At 41.3% G+C, this 20,353-nt stretch overlaps 1 protein-coding gene across 1 annotated transcript; it reads left to right on the forward strand.

Annotated features, from left to right (window-relative positions):
• Positions 1–5,417: 5,417 nt before the first annotated feature.
• On the forward strand, positions 5,418–19,039 carry NEK2 (NIMA related kinase 2). Its single transcript, XM_033144821.1, has 9 exons — positions 5,418–5,566; positions 7,309–7,526; positions 9,233–9,473; positions 10,477–10,559; positions 10,763–10,889; positions 11,183–11,405; positions 12,517–12,571; positions 12,647–12,717; positions 18,457–19,039. The coding sequence occupies exons 1-9, from the start codon at positions 5,471–5,473 to the stop codon at positions 18,684–18,686; spliced, it is 1,344 nt and encodes a 447-aa protein (XP_033000712.1). The 5' UTR covers positions 5,418–5,470; the 3' UTR covers positions 18,687–19,039.
• The last annotated feature ends 1,314 nt before the right edge of the window (positions 19,040–20,353 follow it).

Genomic DNA, 20,353 nt, shown 5'->3' on the forward strand with positions numbered 1-20,353 from the left:
ATAACCCTATATCCCAATCTCTCTCTCTCTCTCTCTCTCTCTCTCTCTCTCTCTCTCTCTCTCACACACACACACACACACACACACACACATAGATATCTCACAAAATCATAGAACTGGAAGGGATCCTGAGGCTCATCTTGTCCAACCCCCTACATTGCAGGAATATGCAGCTGTCCCTTACGGGGATCGAACCTGCAACCAGGGTTTTTTCAGCCAGAGCTCAGTTCCAGCACCTCTCAGGTGGGTGCTATTGCCATTATAAGAGAACAAGGGGGTGTTTTTTTCCGTACAACCTCTGCGAACAGAAGCGTATGGTCCCTTTCTCCGATGTTTAGTGTCAAAATGGCAGTTTGCGTGGTTCGGAAGCTGGGACCTCGGCTGGCAAAAATTGCTTCGGTGTCTCGGACCTTCCATTGCGGTACTGTGAATCAGTCTGGTGGGGCCTGGAGAGTGAAGCATGGTTTCGCTATAAACCCTTCGCATTACGGACCCTTAACAGACCTTCCCGACTGGTCATTTGCTGATGGGCGGCCAGCCCCACCGATGAAAAATCATCTCCGTCGGAAGGAAAAGAATGAAAACTTGGCTCGTTGGGTAGCCATGATCTCCACAGAAATGGATCACGGGATGGAGATGTGGAAAGCTCAGTAGAATGAACGAGAGCAACAGGCAGAGGAAAAGCAACGCAACAGACTTCAACCAAAAGGAAGCTCCCAAAAGCAAGACCCCAAATAAATACTCCCCCCCACACACAAAAAAAGAGAACAAAGGAGGCATTCCCGGTGAGTTCTAGCACCTCTTTCCCTAGAAAAATAGCATGGCCTGCAACCTTAATGTTGTCAGCACCACGTTCCAACCAGCTGAGCATGGGTGTGTGGAGGTGCTAACCTATATCAATAATTAACATAAAGGCCTTCATCCAGTAAGAGCTTACCGGTACTTCCAGGACCACAGCTGTAGGCAATAATAGCAACGCACAGATAACACAACCTTATGCATGCTTACTTGGAACGTCAATCCCACTCGCGCCCAAATACCCATGTGTAGAATTACAGTCTTCCCGGCTTCATAAAAATATTGCAAGAGCACCCTTTAGCATAACTGAAGCTGTACTCTGAAGGAGCTTTGTTTTGGAATGCAACTTACTGAACTTGATAGAACATAGAAATCTGCCTTATAGTGAGTCAGACCATTGAGCCATCTAGAGCAGGGGCTCTCCATGGTTTCAGCTGAACCATTCACAGCTCTACCTGAAGATACTGAACCTGGGACTTTCTGCATACAAAGCAGATGTGCTAGCAGTGAGCTGCAGCCCTTCCCCAGGGGTGAAATTAGGCTTTATTTCACCCAGGTCAAAGACCCAATTTGGCACACCCACCCATGCACATACATGCTGGGAGCCTCAATGATGCCCCTCTGGAGGCTTCACCCAGGGCAAAAAAAACCTCAATATCCCTCCCGTAGTTATGGCTCTGCCTTCCTCAGTGGGATTCAGCATGGGTTTCTGATTCTGCCTGGAGGAAAAGCTCTAGCCATAGTTTGCAAATTTTATTTTTAAATACTTCATGGCATGGGTCCAGGCTTTGGGAAATTGACTGAATAAGGCCATTATGAATTCAAGGCTACATTTCATAAATATTTTCACATAGTTTCTGAGAATGCTGCAACAAGGAGATACACAAACCCCACACATAATTCAAGAAGGAGACACAGCAGTATTGTTTGGCTGAAATTGAGATATGTCACTATCTAATTTATTCTAATACTGTATATGTTATTATGAACTTTCATTCTCCTGGAAACAAATTGCAATAAATTTAACAGCAAATGTGATACAGACATTTTCTGTTTGGAAAAATAATTTTTAAGAGAATCACTTATATTTGTTAGTATATTTTTAATTAAATTTGACTATTTATGATGTATGTTAATAATACAAACACAGATGTGTTAAAGCTGCAGCATGGCAGAAAGCATGCTATGTATTATTTTTTTTACTGGAGAAGCATTTTAACCCAGTCAGTACACAAAGCTATTCAGCTATGAAGTATGACGCTTTCATATGTATTTCATCTTGCCTTATGGATCATTTCCAGAAGACAAATAGTTCAGGATCTTATAGCATCTTAAAAACTAAACAGATTTACACTGCAATCCTATGCATGTCTCATCAGTGGTAAGCTTCAATAAGTTCAAAGAAACTTACTCCCAGGTGTGTATAAGATTGCAATCCTGATTGTGGTAGCAGTTTTTGTGGATTAGGACCCTCCCCCACTGCCTTTGGCAGATAAAATATAAACATGGATTCCAAGGGGTGAATGGTAATGCAAGGAGCTGAAAAAAGGTTTGTGATATGTCTGTACCATGCCAATGTAGAGTTTTTGAAACTCTGGAGCATGAGTCTCATTCAGGTGGACCACAAAAAGGCTGTGGAGCAGTCAACAATATCCATACCTAGTTCTCTATTTGATATTTTAATAGGACAATATATCAAGGCTGTTTTAAGCAGGTCTGGATGATCAAACAGACCAACACTGCCTAGGGTCAAGTTAAAAGAGGCCTTTCTCAATAGCCTGGCCTAGGGTCTGCAAATTTGATTCTGGCTTTGATAATGATGCCAGTGCTGAAGGCAGGTAATGCAATGCTGCTGTTTTATTTTTCTTCATCCATTGTATTAGAAAGGCTAAAGTATAGTTACTTAAATAAGTTACATATGTGCATTGGTTTGTAAAACAAAGAAAGTTGTGATACACTGAGATCTCAAGTGGACCATGGTAAATAAAAGTTTGAAAACTGTTAGATGGAAGCACAGTAACCCATTCACAATCAATTGCGCAGTGCTAACAGGGCCAAAGGTGATAAACAGCAAAGCAGTTGAAAAGACAGGTTTTATGACCTGTGGCTGCTGTTGTGAATGACTCGCTGTGCATTCATATTTCATGCTTTTAGCTTTTCCATAGAATGTCACAGATCATTTGTGCCTCTTATATTTCATGTCATTCTGACCTCAGTTTTCACTCTGTGTAGGTGAGATATACACACACGTGTAAGGGCACACAGTACATCTAACAAAATGTGTTCACAAAAATTCATGCCGCAATAAATCTGTAAATCCTGAAAGTGCCAATTTTGCTGTTTCCCCTCAGTATCAGAAATGATGGCCAAGTGCCATCTAATGGAAATGTTGTAGCACAGCATCCAATATTAAACCAGCGAAGGTTTCATTAACATTATTTTTCAAGAGATCAGTTTTTCAGATTTTCACCTCAATTCACAATTAATTAAGTCCCAAAGTGACTGCATTTGCTGTATTTACTCACATCTAATGCTCACCTTTTTTGGCCAAATTACGTTGTGAAAATCAAGGTGCGCATTAGATTTGATGGCGCATTAGACTCGAGTAAATACAGTAAATCTGTTTGACTGAAGTCAGTATGACCAAACCACCTTACAGACCACTCCCCAATATTCCCCAATAGAACATTCTTTCTGGTAAGAATGCTTAAGATAGGGTTGTAACTCAGTGATATCAACATAATTTCCCATGTTTAGAGTCAAGGTGAGAAAATAATTAGATATGACACGGATCTTGTTCCTTCAGAACCTACTCTGGCATTCTTCCTTTTTTCCTTGTGCCCCCTTTGCAGGATATATACAACGGGTTACTTTTGGGATATCCACTTGCAATGATTGAAAACCTACCATAGTATATTAGCAGCAATCCAAGGTTAGGTGGCTAAAATCCCATCCTCTGATGATTGCAATGATACCAAAAACCGCAAAGAGTCTTCAGAGATGTAACCACGTAGCTGCAAACTGCCAAATTCGTGATTTGTTTCCTAGTGCATTGTCCCTCTTCGTAATGCAATTCTAAGCTTTGCATCTAAGCCAGGTCTGTGCAAATGCAAAACTTTAGCTCCTAATTTCTTATGAATTCCATAAGAAATTAGGAGCTGAAATTGGGAATTAAAAGCCATTTTCTGGCTCATGAACCGTGTTGTGTCTGATTGTGGACAAATTACAAAGCCGTGACACATAGCTCAGTTGGTGGAGACTCTCTCCCAGCCTTCATTCCCCCGTTTGGAAAATAGGAATATCTTTTTTGGCTAATGCAAGGAAAACTGTAAACAATTTTAAAATGGAAAGGAAGCGTGATGGGAAGGAACAATAAACGACAGCTCATTATGATTATTTAAGAGCAGTTTATATTCACCCCAAGGGCAAATGAGGGTGGTGGAGGGAGAGGGGGGCAGCGGCGGCAGAATATACTAAGATACAGTGATTCATAAACTCCCACTGTCCTTCTTTGGTGATCACTCGTAGCTGAGTAAGATTGTCTTCCATAAACATGGTTTTAACAATGTGTCCGTAAGTGACTGTGGATGCCAATTCTGGTTCCACACGTCCTTTCACAGTTGGGGACATTGGTTTCTGGGCGGGAGTTGATCACGGTGTGGATTTGCCAAGCGTGCCTTCCTCTTAGCACGTTTCTCCCTTGCGTCCTGAGTTCGAGTATCTTCAAAGCCCATGACACCTTTGGTAAAGACTGTTCTCCAACTGGAGCACTCGCAGGCCAGTGTTTACCAGTTGTCAGTGTTTATACTACATTTTTTTAGATTTGCCTTGAGACGGTCTTTAAACCAATTTTGTTGACCACCAGCATTACGCTTTCCATTTTTAAGTTTGGAATAGAGTAGTTGCTTTGGAAGACGATCATCAGGCATCCGCACATGACCAGTCCAACGAAGCTGATGTTGAAGATTCTTCAACATGATTCCCACTGTCCACTTTACCCTGGCTCAATTCTTATGTTCTGCTACATGCACTTGATTTTGCCATTCCATGAGAGGCTAAGGGTGCCATTTTAAAATAAAAGGGTTTCGCCTTCCATGGGTCTTTAGGGTCCTGCTCAGAGTAGCTCCACTGAAATTAGCAAACATTCTCCTTAATTTCAGTGGGTCTACTCTGAGTATGATAAATATATAGTTATATTCCATCCTGTCCCTGGTAGCGACTAGGTCACCTGAAGAGTCGAATGCCTGCGATATGGAACCAGAAGTACTGTAATGACTTATGTGCAACTCTTGGGTTTTGTTCAGTTTGGTAAAAATACATTCTCGTCGCCTGCCTGATGACGTCTTTTGACTGGCAGGACACGATCAAAGCGCAACTTGGGATCCGCTTCCGCCGCGTGCCAAGCAGCGTACCCAAAATACCTCAGCCCCAAGTTTTCTCGCGCCGCCCTCGAGCGCCAGCGGCAGCTGCGGTTGCCTAGCGACCGGGCAGAGGAGCAGCCGTTGGGAGGCACGTGACCTCGGCAGCCGCGCGAGTCAATTGGAAAGAGGGCGGGCGGGCGTGGGCAGCGGCAGACCAATCGGCGGCAGGCGCGGCGTGTTTTAAACGTCTTTTGCGCTGGGGGACGGCTGCGTGTTCCGCTGTGTTTGGGTCGTTTGGCCGCCACGGAGCGATGCCGAGCCGCCCGGAGGACTACGAGGTGCTTCTCACTATCGGCGCAGGTTCCTACGGCAGGTGCCAGAAAGTGCGGCGGAGGTCGGACGGCAAGGTGAGGAGGGGCTGCGAGCGGGGGTGGGGGCGCCCCGGAGGCTTGTGGGAGCCCTTTGGAAGCCGTGCGGAAGGGCAGGGCCTAGGCCGGGGGTGGGAACGCTGTGCTTCCTCAGATGTTGTGTTACATGAGAAGAGCCCTACTGGATAAGGCCAAAGGCCATATTATATGATTAGTGTTATTATCAGTATATATAGAAATAATGTTAAGGGGTACTCTCATTTTGACTCAAGAAAATCACCATTTTATAGTTCAAAGCGGGAAAAATAGATACAGTAAATGGACAAAAGCACAAAGATTCACAAAATGTTTAGGGGTATGCATACAACTGAGTCCCCCCCCCAGAAAAAAAACACTGATGGTGATGATTAATTAAGTTAGTTAGTTATATGTCATCAGATAGGTCTCTACTTACACCCAAAATTCCTATATCAAGGCCAGCTGCTGTAAATTAGAGCAGGGGTATCGTTCTCCGAATGGTCCAGCAGCTCTCTTATGCAAACATAGCAGTAGGAGTCGCAAATACAGTGCAGGAAGAAGTTTTATCTGCTCTGCAGTTGCTCCAGCTGCAGCTTTCTCTGCTGGGGGTTTCATCCAGCGTCCCTTCTCTCATAGTGGCCAATGGGATGCCTCAGGGAAGCCAGTAATCAAGCCCACTCCTGTTATTGTTCCCCAGTATTCAGAGATATGCTGTCTCTGCCACTGAAGGTGGTATGCAGCCAGTCAGGATAAATTGATAGTCTTATCTATGCTCATGTAGCCTGGAGCTGAAGGCAGTTGGAGTCTAAGGAAAGCTGAAGGCCACAAATTCGCTATCCCTGTCTTAAAACATATCCATAGGGATACCACCAAAGAAAGCTTGATGCAAAACAAAGCTTGGAATCAGAAACAGACTTCAGTGTTAGAGTTCAGCCCTGGTGCAAAAAGCCATTATTCTGAGCTCCCCCCCCCCCCCTGTTTTCACTACTGCACCACAACACAGGCTTTCTATGCAGGCTGTGTTCCTGGTGTTTTTTCCCCTCTTTCATGCCTCCCACCCCTAAAAGCCAAATGTGTGGCCCCAGTCTTTGTATTTGTGGGTGAGGTGAAGAGGGACAAGATGCTGCATTCTAGAGATGCTCCCTGAAGTAGAGGTGGCTCTGTAGCTCACTACTTTATTTTCCTTACTTGATTGTTAGTTGTTAACGTGGGGTTTCTGGCTGTTTCCTTCTGTTGGAAACAATTTGGTCCCTGACTTCTCATATTTTTGTTCAGGAAGTGGGCTAAGGTCTCAGTTGCTGCATCTCTGCTTCAGAAACTGTTTGTACCTGGCATGGGGCCTGAGACACCATATTCATATGCAAGCAAAAGGGTCAGATTGGTTCTATCACATGAAAGGAGTCCCCAACCTCATTTGAACATTATACTGTGTTGTGCTCTTAATTCTATAGTTAGGTTGGCTAGACATTTAGAAGTAAGTTGCAGATTTTGTTTATTAGTATGTTTGGCATGGGAAGATTTGCCATGAACAAAATCTCAAATTACAACGCTACCACAAGTGATCCTTGCACTAATAAAATGAGGTGTGAATCTCTTGCTGTGGAAGCAGTGGAGAATGAGGTCAGGTTTACTGCTGTTGGGTGCGGGGGTGAGATTTATCTTGGTTTAAAGTAAGATGCTAGTCCACTGAGCTTTTAAAATCATTATATTGTTTAAGTTTTTTATATGTTTATTGTCTAGAGATGGCTTGCTCCTTTTTTCAGGTCTTGGTCTGGAAAGAACTTGACTATGGATCTATGACAGAATCTGAAAAACAAATGCTTGTTTCTGAAGTGAACTTGCTTCGTGAACTAAAACACCCGAATATTGTCCGGTATTATGACCGTATAATTGACAGGACAAATACAACACTTTATATTGTGATGGAATACTGTGAAGGTGGAGACCTGGCAACTCTGATTGCAAAATGTACAAAAGAAAGGCATGTAAAACTTCTGGATTATCATGACATTATCTTGTGCTGTAGGTTATTAAATTAGTTATGAGAGGTCACAGGTATTTTAAGACAGCAACCAGAAATAATTTTGGAAGTGTTGAGCCAACTGTCATTGAGGATACAAGGTTGTTGCTGAGCAGAGATGACAATTTTTACCACACTGATGAAATTTTCTTTTCCACTTGGCAAGATGTTAAATCATACAGGCAACCAAGTAGTTTGCTTTACCATGTGGTAAATAAGATTACTTACTACACAAACTGCCTGATTGTGGGGAAATGACAGTTTGCTTGGACATAGACAAGCGCTTTCCTAAGTAATTACATACTTAGTAAATGTTGTCTTTATTCCCTGTAATCCTCAGGAGGAATATTCCTGTGCATTCTTTTATTTATTTTTATTACTTCAGTTTGTTTGCTTTAGAATAGGAAATCTACCTTGTCAGTAGTGAACACTACAATACAGGTGTGATAATCCTAAAATCACAACATGATATACTAAATTTGAAACGCATCAAAATCTTTGACTTAAGACTTCAAAAATACAAATTACAGTTTGCTCATAAGGAACCCATGTCACTCTGTAAAATAGCCTAAAAGTTGGAGCGTCTTGCACTTGGCTTTATAAAATTAATTAAATAAATAAAATGTCTAATTTGTTGAGCTGTAATCCTTCTGTTTGGCACTGCATTTTTCTGTGTTTAAAAAAACTGGTGAAAAGTTTAATCTGCCTAGCAAGTAATGAAATGATTGTGGGGGCTTTCAAGTAGTTGCCCAGAGATAGAATATCCTTTATACTTAAACTCTTTGGGATAGCTACAGTTTTGGCATTGGGAAAATAGAATGAGGATTACCAGTGACCTTTACCTGATCCATGCTTGGATGAGTAATACTAGAAAAAGCTGTCTCCCAAATTCTTTATTTGTCAGAGGGCCTGGAGCAGCAGCCATGCCTCTCTTGGATGCAGGTTTGTAGAAGATAAACGGCAACTTTAGATTCTGATCCACTCTAAACTGCTGTGCAAGTGAGACAAGATTCTGCCTCTTGGACTTGGGGGAAGAGGTGGGGATTTTTCTCACTTGTGTGGAAGTTTGAATAAGATAATGACTAGCAGGAGAGATTCCTTGTCTGGCATGTATGCAGATTTAGATAAGACTGTCTCTCTTCCAAGTGCTCTAGGAGTACTGGAGGTCTTCAGAGGTTCAGCAATGTGGCAAAGAGAAAGAAGAGTGTCTCCTGTTCTTTTCTTCACTGTTAGCATAATTTGGAAATTCCTGCCTCAGAAAGGACTAGCGAGCAGGGAGATAATACCAAGGACAAATGGGATTTAGATAATAAGACAAGGCAATATTTGTGGGGTTCTTTCAGGGGATTATAGTTAGCTTTCGGTTACTTTCATGTATGCTTGTGACCAAAACACATACATCCAAAACACATTATCCAAAGAAATGAATGGCAACCATTCAATTCTATGGGGAAATTGTTGAACTTGGGGAACACCTGTTGAATGGGGGTGCAGTTTTGGCTCCTGGGGACTCAAGCTACTTAGCTTCACCCCTATTCTATCTGCATAGACCCATGTTTCGATTTTCTTTACTAAAGTAATGGAATATTTGAAAATGGGCTGAGAGAGAGAGAATGGATTTTGGCTTAAAGGCACTCAAAATAACCACTTGTTTCCACTTTCAAAAGACATTATGTGGAAGAAAACTTTGTCCTTCGCGTCCTCACCCAGCTGACCTTGGCTTTGAAGGAGTGCCACAGGCGGAGTGATGGTGGCCACACTGTGCTTCATCGGGACCTAAAGCCAGCAAATATCTTCCTTGATGGCAAGAAGAATGTGAAGCTTGGTGACTTTGGCCTGGCCAGGATACTTCACCATGATACCAGTTTTGCAAAAACATTTGTTGGCACACCATATTATATGTCTCCAGTAAGTGTCTCAAGATGAAAGCAGCTGCTTTGGATTTTGAGCATTTTTACTTTGTGATTGCCAGATCTAACTTACCTTTCAGCAGCAGTGCCTTAAATTAATTGGTATCTAATATAGCATGTTTTGTTTTGTTTACTAAATACAAGTCAAAGTATACCATGCTGTATACTGTATAAAATATCTCCAGAATATCTTTCAGAGAGAAGAAATAACAACTGAAATATTTAATAGAGAAGAATTAAATAAATTACACTGGTTTAAATGTTGTGTTCAGCTTTAAAATTATGGTAAAACTTGTAAATATTGACACAATTGTTTTACAATATTTATATACAGCTTGATCATAAACTGTAAGTAGTTTACAAAAATAGAGCAACACTGGAATTGTCCATAAGAAAAGTTAACAGCAGGTAATTTTAAAAAAATGCAAAACATACTTAAAATCAATAGGGGGCTTAAAACATGTCAACTCATAAAGTCATGTAAATTTAATTGCATGTGCTTCCTTAACAGATTTTGGAGCCTTCAATCTTTTCTTAATATTTAAATGTTAACATACTAATATATGCTTCCTTGGGGGAGTCTTAAAAGTGATGGCAGCTTAGAAACTGCTCAGTTTAATTGGTTTTGTGTCATTCATTGCTACTAATTTTATGAAAGAATGCATTTCTAGAAAAGGGAAAAAGTGGTAAATTTCACTAAGAAAAGCAAACCTTAACCCTCTTAACACCAACTGCTGGACACAGGTTTGGATTCCAATATGACTTTCCTCTTTCAGTGTTATATTGACATTTCTAAAATACAGTAAGCAGCAAGTATGAGTTAGCACTAAAAGTGTTATTGCCATTATGGAATCCTACCTACTATGTGTTTTCTAATGCTTAACTCCTAAGTAATATTCCAGAATGCATACTGGTAACCAATTTTGTGGCCACATTTCATCTAATTTGCAAACTAATTATTAAACGCTTAGTACTAATATATTCTGTTTCCTCCCTGTTAGGAACAAATAAATCGCATGTCCTACAATGAGAAATCTGACATCTGGTCTTTAGGATGTCTTCTCTACGAGTTGTGTGCATTGTCGTAAGTATAGTACCAGCCAAAGGTTTCTAGGTAGGCATTTGGCAGCATTTAAACTCATTTCACAGTATAGCCATGCTCTTGAGAAGAAGCAACTAAATCAAAACATGGGCACCAAAACATTCTAGAAAGAACAAATAAATAAGAATTCATTTCAGGTTGATGCTGGGGTGAACTGGAAGAGCATGTTTGTTCACTCTTTCTAGGCCTCCATTCACAGCCTTTAACCAAAAAGAGTTGGCAGAAAAGATAAGAGAAGGGAAGTTCAGACGGATCCCATACCGTTACTCAGATCAGCTGAATGAACTCATCACAAAGATGCTGCACCTAAAGGTAAGGGTGATTTCTCAAAGGTACAAAGGGTGGTGTCCAATGAGCTGCTGGGGGAAGCTTCTACCCTTATTCTTGGCCTATTGCCTATTATATCCCCAAAGAAGGAAGTGTTTTATGACCCTTCCATATTCGTTTTTGATGCAGCAGAGGTGGCTGCAGTCAAACCCAATCCATACAAGTACTGTGTACATAATTTGATCCCCAAATGTGCTGCTGCCTGAAAAAAACTTGTAATGGCTTTTTAAACGTAACATTTCAGCACAGTGACTATAATAAGTCTCCCTGATTTCAAGGATTACTGTCGGCCTTCAGTTGAAGAAATTCTGCAGAACCCTCTGATAGCCAACCTGGTATTGGAGGAGCAAGGGAGAAACTTGGAGAGAAGAGGGCGACGATCAGGAGAGCAAGATAAAGTAGAAAGACTTTCAGGAACTCCAGTGAATGAGCTGAAACTGAAAGAGCAGCAGCTACAAGAGAGGGAGCGAGCCATAAAAGAGAGAGAACACAGGCTAGAACGTAAGAACTAAAACAGCAATGGGATGTGGGGGTTTGGATTCCTGCTTTAGCAGTGCCTTCAATGGGGAGTGGGATGCATTCCCTTCGGTGACATGAAGGAAACATTAATATATTTCTTGCAAGGTAAAGGACCCCTGGACAGTTAAGTCCAGTTGAATTTGACTATGGAGTGCAGTGCTCATTTCCACTTTCAGGCTGAGAGCCAGAGTCTGTCCACAGACAGCTTTCCGGGTCATGTGGCTAGCATGACTAAATCGCTTCTGGTGCAACAAGACACTGCGACAGAAGCCATAGCACACAGAAACGCTGTTTATCTTCCCGATGCAGCAGTACCTATTTACTTGCGCTGGTATGCTTTCAAACTGCTAGGTTGGCAGGAACTGTGATAGAGCAGTGGGAGCACACCCCGTCTTGCAAATTCAAACTGCCGACCTTGCGATTGGCAAGCACAGGTGGCTCAGTGGTTTAGACCACAGCACTACCTGCAACCCCCCACCTTTCTTGCATGCATGATGCGGCAGCACATTTGGAATGAATGAGGGTCGAGTCATATGTAACTTGGAATGCATCTGAATAGATGATATATTCAACTAATAGTTTCATGGTGCAATCATGGTGCCTAAACATGGATGCAGTGACACTGTGTGTTTTCCGTTATGGATCTTGTTTATCCTTCTATAATAAGCCAAGGACACTGTTCATAGAAGCAGAGGGACTTCACATACTATGCAGGTTGCATGCTGCTTTCCCCATGGGCCATTTACTGGTCAGAATAAAAAGCTGTCAGACTTAGATTCGCTGGCAGGATTTGAATAAACATACACAAACTTTATTAACAAGTAGGATTTTGAACAACAGGAAAACAAAATTTGAAATTGAACAATATGCAGAAACAATATTGATTTTAATAAAGCAGTTAAGGGAGCTGGGGGAGGTCTCAGAAGGGGGGGTGGGAAGGGGAAAGGGGGAAATACTATGGGATTGTATTGTCTGATAATTTGTACGGAGTTTAAAAGTTTTCAATTAAAAATTATTTTTTAAAAAAGAATAAAAAGCTGTCATAGGTGCACACTGTCTGCAATTGGATAACATGGCTTGTCTTTTGTTCCAGAGAGAGAGCGGGAACTGTGTGTTCGAGAGAGACTGGCAGAAGAAAAACTGGCTAGGTTGGTTTAAAATGTCTAAAAGTGTCTTATTTTGATAAAGGCTTTTCTCTTACTAACCAGCTCCTTTCTAAACAGGGCTGAGAACATGGTGAAGAATTACAACTTACTCAAGGACCAGAGGCTATTGCAGCCAGCGACATGCCCAGGTAGGAGAAGATGTTGGAAGCTCTTAACGGACTGCTAAACCAGGAACCCCCAGATGCTACCAGCCTTAGTACTAGTGACCTCTAGTAACGCTCCTTCTATGGTGGATATTAAGCTAGCTTTCCTGGCAGCTCCAGTATGTTTTAATACTGGCGGCAGCTTAGGGTGGGCTTAATATGTGTATGAAGGGGCCAGATTGGATACCCACTGTGGTGGTACTTCCATTTGCCAGTAGTAAATGCTGGATACTTCAAGTTGTTGATGCTCCTCATCTGTATGGTAAATCATGACTTTTAAGAGGAGGGCTCTGAAGTGCTGTATACTGTGAATTCCTTGAAGATTTGGTCAGGGGCAGAGGTGTTTAACATCTTTGCCACTCAGACAAATGAGTTGGACAACCTAAACCTCTCTGCTTCTCTTTGCCTCTGCTACTTAACTGCTAAGCCTAGTTGAGATACCACTGCTACCCAAGATGGGAGGCATCATGACTTCAGTGAATATTTTCTGCAATTCAGCTGTCACTTTCTAGTGCCAGATCTATGTGTGTGCATTATACCTCTGTCGTCTTACATGTTTACGATTTGGAGCCAATTTTGGCTTACTTGAACTCTAAAGTTAATCCTGAAATAAAATATATTTTAACTTAGCATTTTGTAAATGGCAGTGCAAAGAGGCTAACTTGGGGTTTATATGATGGAGACTTACTGTAGTCTAGTCAATTTTCATATATCTTGCTTTAAAATACTGCAATTCTAGGTTCTATGCTGCTTTCTAGGCATATAGCCTGGGGTACCATGAACTGATGCAGCTTGATTTTTTTTCTTTAAACTTGACTTTTCTTTGGGATCCCCCTCTTCATTTCAAAAGCTGTTTGTCAGGCAGCAGGAGTGGCTTCCTGTATAATAAATGGAAGCCTAAAACCCCATGCAGCTAGCTGTGTGGACTTCTGGAAGCCTACCAGAGTAATTGCCAAGGGGTGTCTGGTCAATGCAAAACCCAAATTCTAGTATGTTGCTGTTTGAGCAATAGTCCTAGTAAAGAAATCCAGCAAATAACGTAGCCTCTTTAAAATACCATTTTTCTTTGTGGATAATGGCTTTCCCTTCAAAATCACAGGCAGGTCTTTGCTAATCACTACAAACTTAAATGATGATAGAATTCTTATTTATCTGACTTTTCAAAAAGGAATGGTGTGATATCAAAGCATCTTCAGGAAGTGAACTTCTTTGTAGTCTTCAAATCAGAATGAAGCTTCTGCAAAAAAAAAAAGCCACTGTGGTTGCAACTGATATTTTTCCACCCCAGCTCTGTGTTCTAAGGGCCCTGCATCGCTGGGCAAACCCACTTGACTTGAGTAATAATTTAACAATTGCATTATCTGGGTGGTGCCCCTTTGAAACTAATGGACTTTAAGTAACCAAAGTCCATTGATTTCAGGGAGTTACATTCAGAATATTACCTAGCTGGATGCTGTCCTGTAATAATACAGCTCTTGCATATAGTAGTCTGTTATTGTTCCATATGCAGGCTGTATTCTATGTTATGTGTGGCTTTTCTTATCATTAAAATATGTAATTTTTGGTTGGGGGTATTGAAAGTCCTTGAAAGGTGGGCTTGCTGAATTTGCCCAGTGTTTTCTGGGCCTTCACATCTCCTGTGGCCAAAGAAATCTGAAAGCATTGCAGTTAAGCTGCATCAAAAAGGTATTCTACAGTGCCTTACAATGAGGTATTAAAGTCTATTCAAAACAATTGTAAAGGAGGCCTGACTAGTGGGCTCTCTTAACATAAGAACCCCCCCTTTACTTGCAAAATATCTAATTTTGCATGCCCACTAGTCACCTTTTTAATATACTTTTGATGTGAGAAATTGCTTGGCTAAATTACTACCATTCATGGTAAGTAAAGCTGTATACACACCAGTCCCACTATTCAAACACAATGCGTATTCAGGAAATCATTTGTTAGGTTAGTGTTCATGTAATTGGTCAACGATTGCCATAGAAATTCTAAAGCGTTGCCAACCATGGAATTCTGACCCTAAAATGACAACAAAGCCCTCTGAAACCTTGCAAAAGGCAAACGGAAAGAAAAATGCTCTTATTTGTCTAATCTTACCCCCACCCCCTAGTTTCTGGCAAATGGCTGCCACAGACTAGCAAAACACAAGCAGCCTTAAACAAGCCTTACTTTTTATTTGTTTACAGTTCAACACACAAGTCTGCCTGTTTGAATATCTACTTCTACATTCAGGCAGTTCTTTGTGATATTGGTCCAGCTTGTGAATCACAGTAAACCACAGTTAATGGTTTGCTATGAGCAAGCTGCTCTCCACTTGCGTTTCCACAATCCCACGATTAGTGTTATGTTCGAGTCAGGCATCATAGTTTCATTCACTCCTCAGAAGTCAAGATCTGTAGTTAGATCTGTAGTTAGGTTTATTCTTGGCTTACTAATCCTGTGTTTCTTGGAACTAAGCAGACCAACAGAGATGTCTTAGCATAATGCTAAGCTAAAGAACATGGTCTGTTTCTCCTGTTTTCTAGCATTAAGGAGCAAAGCACCCTGGAACAGCATGCTCATGATAAACCGTTAACTATGGTTTACTGTGATGTGCAAATTAGGCCCAGTGACTCCTCAGAAAAAGAGGCATAGTAAAGACAGTTATTGGTGCTTTTCTTATTATTGATCTTTAGCTATTGTCTAGATGTACCCAAAATCTAGATATGGTTCCATAACATGTAGTGCAGGGATTACTTTCAGGTTTTAGATAAATGCTGCAGTTGAAGTGGGCTAACGGACCACGGGTGAATGGGTTTTGAAGCTGAACATTTTGCAGGCTTGTTTTTTTTATTACTATTATAAAGGGGGAAATCCCCACACTATCAATGTAAATGGTACATTGTCCAAAGGTGGGTCAGAGAAGGGATGGATGAGTGGGAGAAAAAAATACAATGGCATGCACTTGGGGTTTGGTTGGCTGGGGATAAAGACAAATATAATGCTGTAGCCACAGATTGGCAGTGCATTCCCAAGTTCTGGAACAGACTGTCGCGGATTGCTCCACAGCGTTGTAGCAGAGAAGTGCAAAAGCCACAGGTTCTTTAGTGCAGTATTCTTTTAATGTGAGCTATATACATACAGACAGTTCATACAAAGACAACTAGGACAACTTCACTCTCACTCTCTCTGACTCCACTCTACACCACCACACCCTGCTTAACAGGTTCCCTTTTAATACAAGACAACAGCCAATCATCTGTCGGCCCACTCCTGCTGAGTCACTCTGACACAGTAAGGTTTGCAGGTCTATTGCATCAGCTTCTTTTACTTTGCAAGCAAGCTCAAGCCTGCAGACTTACTAGGCTACACAACATTCTATGTATCCTGACACAGACATGAGAGCAAGTAGTATTCAGTATCTTCAGAGTTGGGACCTTCTATCTGCTGTTCACTAGGAGTGTTGGACTATAACTTTATCATCTTTGACCATGCTGCTGGCAGCTGATGAGAGTTGTTCAAAACATCTGGAGGGCAATAGGTTGGAGAAGACTGCTTTTACCTAACTCAATGAAAGTTGGGCTGTTTTTCATTTTTAGCTGTGTCCTTCTAGTTGCCCAATTTTCTTCAGTTCTCTCATGACTTGAACAAATAAATAAAAATATTATTGCTGCTGCTTCCAGTAGGATCTTAGGTTATGTCCATCAGTTGATAAGCAGGGTCAGTGCTACTTCCAGGGTCTAGACACTCCTTCAAAACAGCCAAATTACTCACCTCCCCCTCAGTTTCCCAGAAGAAGAGGATGAAGTCAGTGGATGTTACCTCTCCTTGTTGCATCATTAATAGATGACAGCTGAAGGTGGGAGCAGCAGCTGGGCCTGAGGCTTCCACGCATTGGCAGTGGGGCGCTCTCCTTGGACATGGGTGTTGGCAGCTGCCCATCACTACTGACATCTGACACTTCACCAATCTGCTTCCAAATAGAAGACTGAGCTTGAGATACAAAAACCATGATTAATCATTGTTCTTAGATCAAGGATGGGGAACCACCATATGTTGCTAGACTGATGTTCCCCATGGTGGTTCCTCATCCTTTGCTAGGGAGACCTGCATTCAAATCCCTCCTCAGCTACAAAACTTGCTAAGTAATTGTGGGCCAGTTTCTCTTGACATAAACGGTTTCCCAAGCTGTTTGTGACCATGTGGGTATGCAGTCTGAGACCACATCTGCACCATACATTTAAAACACTATGATGCCACTTTAAAATCATGGCTTCCTCCAAGCAATCTTAGGAGCTGTAGTTTGTTAAGGATGCTAAGAGTTGTTAGGAGACCTCCCTACTCCCCTCCCATAGCTACAATTTTCAGAGTTCTGTGGGAAGAAGGATTGATTGGCCAACCACTTTGACAATTGGAGTTCTGGTAGAGGAATAGGGATTGCCTAACAACTCAGTGTCCTTAACTAACTACAGTTCCCAAAATTATTTGGGGGAAGCCATGACTGTTAAAGTGGTCTGATACTGCTTTAAATGTATGGGTGGATGTGGCCTGAGTTACTACGAAGAGGATAAACATGTAATAAAATCAAAACCTGTAGCATTCAGTGAAACCACCCTTTTGTATGGAACATGTAGCCTCCTGTGCAGTGTAAAATAATAAAAACACATAACACTAAAACTCAGTAAAGGAGCAGTGTTGTATACTGTGGGTGTAAGAAGAATATATACATGAATTAATGTGCTCACTTGCCAATTTCCTGTGTATAAACAATTGCCACACATGAAATTTAGCTTCAACTAAGCATGTTTATGCTGCACCCACTTGACATGGTTTTAAACTGGTTCATACTTGCAGATTGCTTCAGTTTTATAAAATAAAAGTGCAAGACCAATATTGTCCTTCAGAGGTGAATTAAAAGTAAGAAACAAGGCCCCTCATCCGTTGGCTCTTTTTTTTTCTAGACCCTATTCTGAGTTTCCTAAGGCAAATGAGATTTATTTCTGTCTTTCTTTCACACACAGATCTCTATGATGATCCTTCCCTTCACAATAACGTGTACACAGTCTAGAAGGCACATTCTCCCAGATGAGCCCTATAAGAGTACTGGACCCAGCCAAATGTGCAGGGTATAAATAGTATTAGTAATTATTATTACTAGTACTGAACACTTTTTCCCATGTAACTAGCATGGTACACACACTTCCCCAAACAAAAGGCAGTGATCTCAGTGATTTTTTTTCTTACAAGGAGTGTGGCAGCTGTGGAGCCTTCACTGTAATCAAAATTTTGCCCTGTAGAGGGGTATGAACACTTGCAGCCTTTGCTGAAAACTCTAAATGGAAGGAAGTGAACTAGGGGTGGCTGACCTCTGGCTTGCCAGACATTGTCAGACTCCAACTCCATGGAATGGCGGGAGTTGGGAGTCCCAACGACATCAGAGAGCCAGAAGTCATCCACCCCCAGAGTAAAGAATACAGTGGTACCTCAGGTTACATACGCTTCAGGTTACATACTCCGCTAACCCAGAAATAACGCTTCAGGATAAGAACAGAAATCGTGCTCTGGCGGCACAGCAGCAGCGGGAGGTCCCATTAGCTAAAGTGGTGCTTCAGGTTAAGAACAGTTTCAGGTTAAGAACGGACCTCCAGAATGAATTAAGTTCTTAACCCGAGGTACCACTGTAAATGAATATGCAGTGAGTGAGAGTTTAGTATTTGAAAAGCATCTTTCTGTTTTTTTAAGATGATGAAGCGCTGCCAGTCTTCACTACGAGAAAAAAGAAGGTTCAGTTTGGTGACGAAAGCAAAGAAAATGCTCAGTCAGAGGACAGCCTGGAGAATTTCCCCCTCTCAAAAGAAAAAGGTGGTAATCTGAAGAAGCGTCTCTACGCTGCCAACCTGCGGGCTCAAGCCCTTTGTGAGCTGGAGAAACACTACCAGCTCAAAAGCCGCCAGCTTCTCGGAATGCGCTGAATATTTGTGTGTATCGTGTACAGAACTGTGATGTTTTCAATAGTGTCATTTAAGCTGATGTTTCCTGTGGTGTTTATGATGAAAGGCTGCGTAGGATGGTTTTTAGAAAAGGTGCTAAAATAGTCTTTTAAACTATGTAAATAAATGTAAATAATTGTGTGGTTGTATGCGGATAACTCTTTTCCTTAGAGTTTGCATTCGGCTTGCTAGTGTTGCATTGCTAGGCCAGTTCTAAATATAAATATTCATGGCGTGGTTAGCTAGATTTTTTTTAATGATTACGATGTGATTTTAACAAATAGCACAACACTGGCTATAAGATTTAAGGAAGTGATTCTGCTGCATCAGAAGAAGAAAAAACCCTCACTTTGAGTCTCTAATTTAGGTGTATATAATAGTTGGATGTTTTACAAGCATAATGTTGCACCTAGCAAAATATCTGTTCCTTCTAATTAGCTGAATTACTTGCCCTGCAAAGTTTTCTGAAATGTTATTGTTTAATGAAAAATGTTAAAAAGAGACCCAAGTATGTAATGTGTTCCAGGACATCCCCACAGAACGGAGTAGATAGCAAAATTTGACTGGAGGAAAAGAATTTACAGGTAGCCTTTTGTTTAAAGACTCATTTCTCATGAGAGGTTTTATACATTAAATATGGCTGTACATGATTTCTTACGTCTGAAGGAAGGTCATAAATTTCCCAGGCAGGGAGATATATGGACTTCAGTGGTCAGGATACATACATAACCTTTGGATGAAGCAACATGTTATTAAAAGCAGAAGTGTAAAAAGTCTTGTATGCCTTTTTGTCTTTTTTGCGCCTTGTGATGAATGTATAAAGCCACTTTTGGTCTCTTTCGTTAATCCAAAACGTTGGATAGAATTTAAATAGCTTAATTCTCCAGTGGCCTGAAGGTGGTGCACTTGCTCTGTTGATGTGGTGAGCCAGACTTATGCCTCAGCTGCAAGTGCCTATATGTGAAATTAACTCCTTTCTGCTTCAGTAGAGCTTACTGTCAAATGAATTTGGCTCATGCATTCAGCGTTAACCTATATTCACATGCCACATTATTTTTAAACAAAATAAAATAAAAAATTCTTTCCAGTAGCACCTTAGAGACCAACTAAGTTTGTTCGTGGTATGAGTTTTCGTGTGCATGCACACTTCTTCAGAGGGCACACATGAAAGCTCATACCAAGAACAAACTTAGTTGGTCTCTAAGGTGCTACTGGAAAGAATTTTTTATTTTGTTTTGTTTTGACTATGGCAGACCAACACGGCTACCCACCTGTAACACATTATTTTAGAAAAGCATGGCCACCCAACTCCTCTGAAATACATGCATGTTCTGAAGTAATGGGATAGCTGTTGACTTCATTGCAGCCTGGTCATATGCACATGGCACATGAGTTGCAGGCTTTATGTCTTCTTAAAATTCTCTCTCACACACGGACACACACACATGCTATTTTGCATTACAGCCTAGAAATGGCTTATCTATCTTCAGTGAGAACTATGGCAGATAAGTGCTTGGTTTTTATTGGTTTGTGCCTCCCCTTTGCATACCAGTTTACAAATTACAAAAGTAACTTGAAATGTGAATTTTAAGCTGTTACAGCAACATGTTCCACTGACACTTGAATAGCTAGGTTTTCCAAACCCTTGC

This window comes from Lacerta agilis, chromosome 3, assembly GCF_009819535.1.
Source record: "Lacerta agilis isolate rLacAgi1 chromosome 3, rLacAgi1.pri, whole genome shotgun sequence".
Classification (NCBI taxonomy): Eukaryota; Metazoa; Chordata; class Lepidosauria; order Squamata; family Lacertidae; genus Lacerta; species Lacerta agilis.

Coding starts and splice junctions, on each gene's coding strand:
- NEK2 (XM_033144821.1), top strand. CDS start 5,471: ATGCCGAGCCGCCCGGAGGACTACGAGGTGCTTCTCACTATCGGCGCA. Junction 10,560..10,762: donor TACGAGTTGTGTGCATTGTC/GTAAGTATAGTA, acceptor CACTCTTTCTAG/GCCTCCATTCACAGCCTTTA. Junction 12,572..12,646: donor GCAGAAGAAAAACTGGCTAG/GTTGGTTTAAAA, acceptor CTTTCTAAACAG/GGCTGAGAACATGGTGAAGA.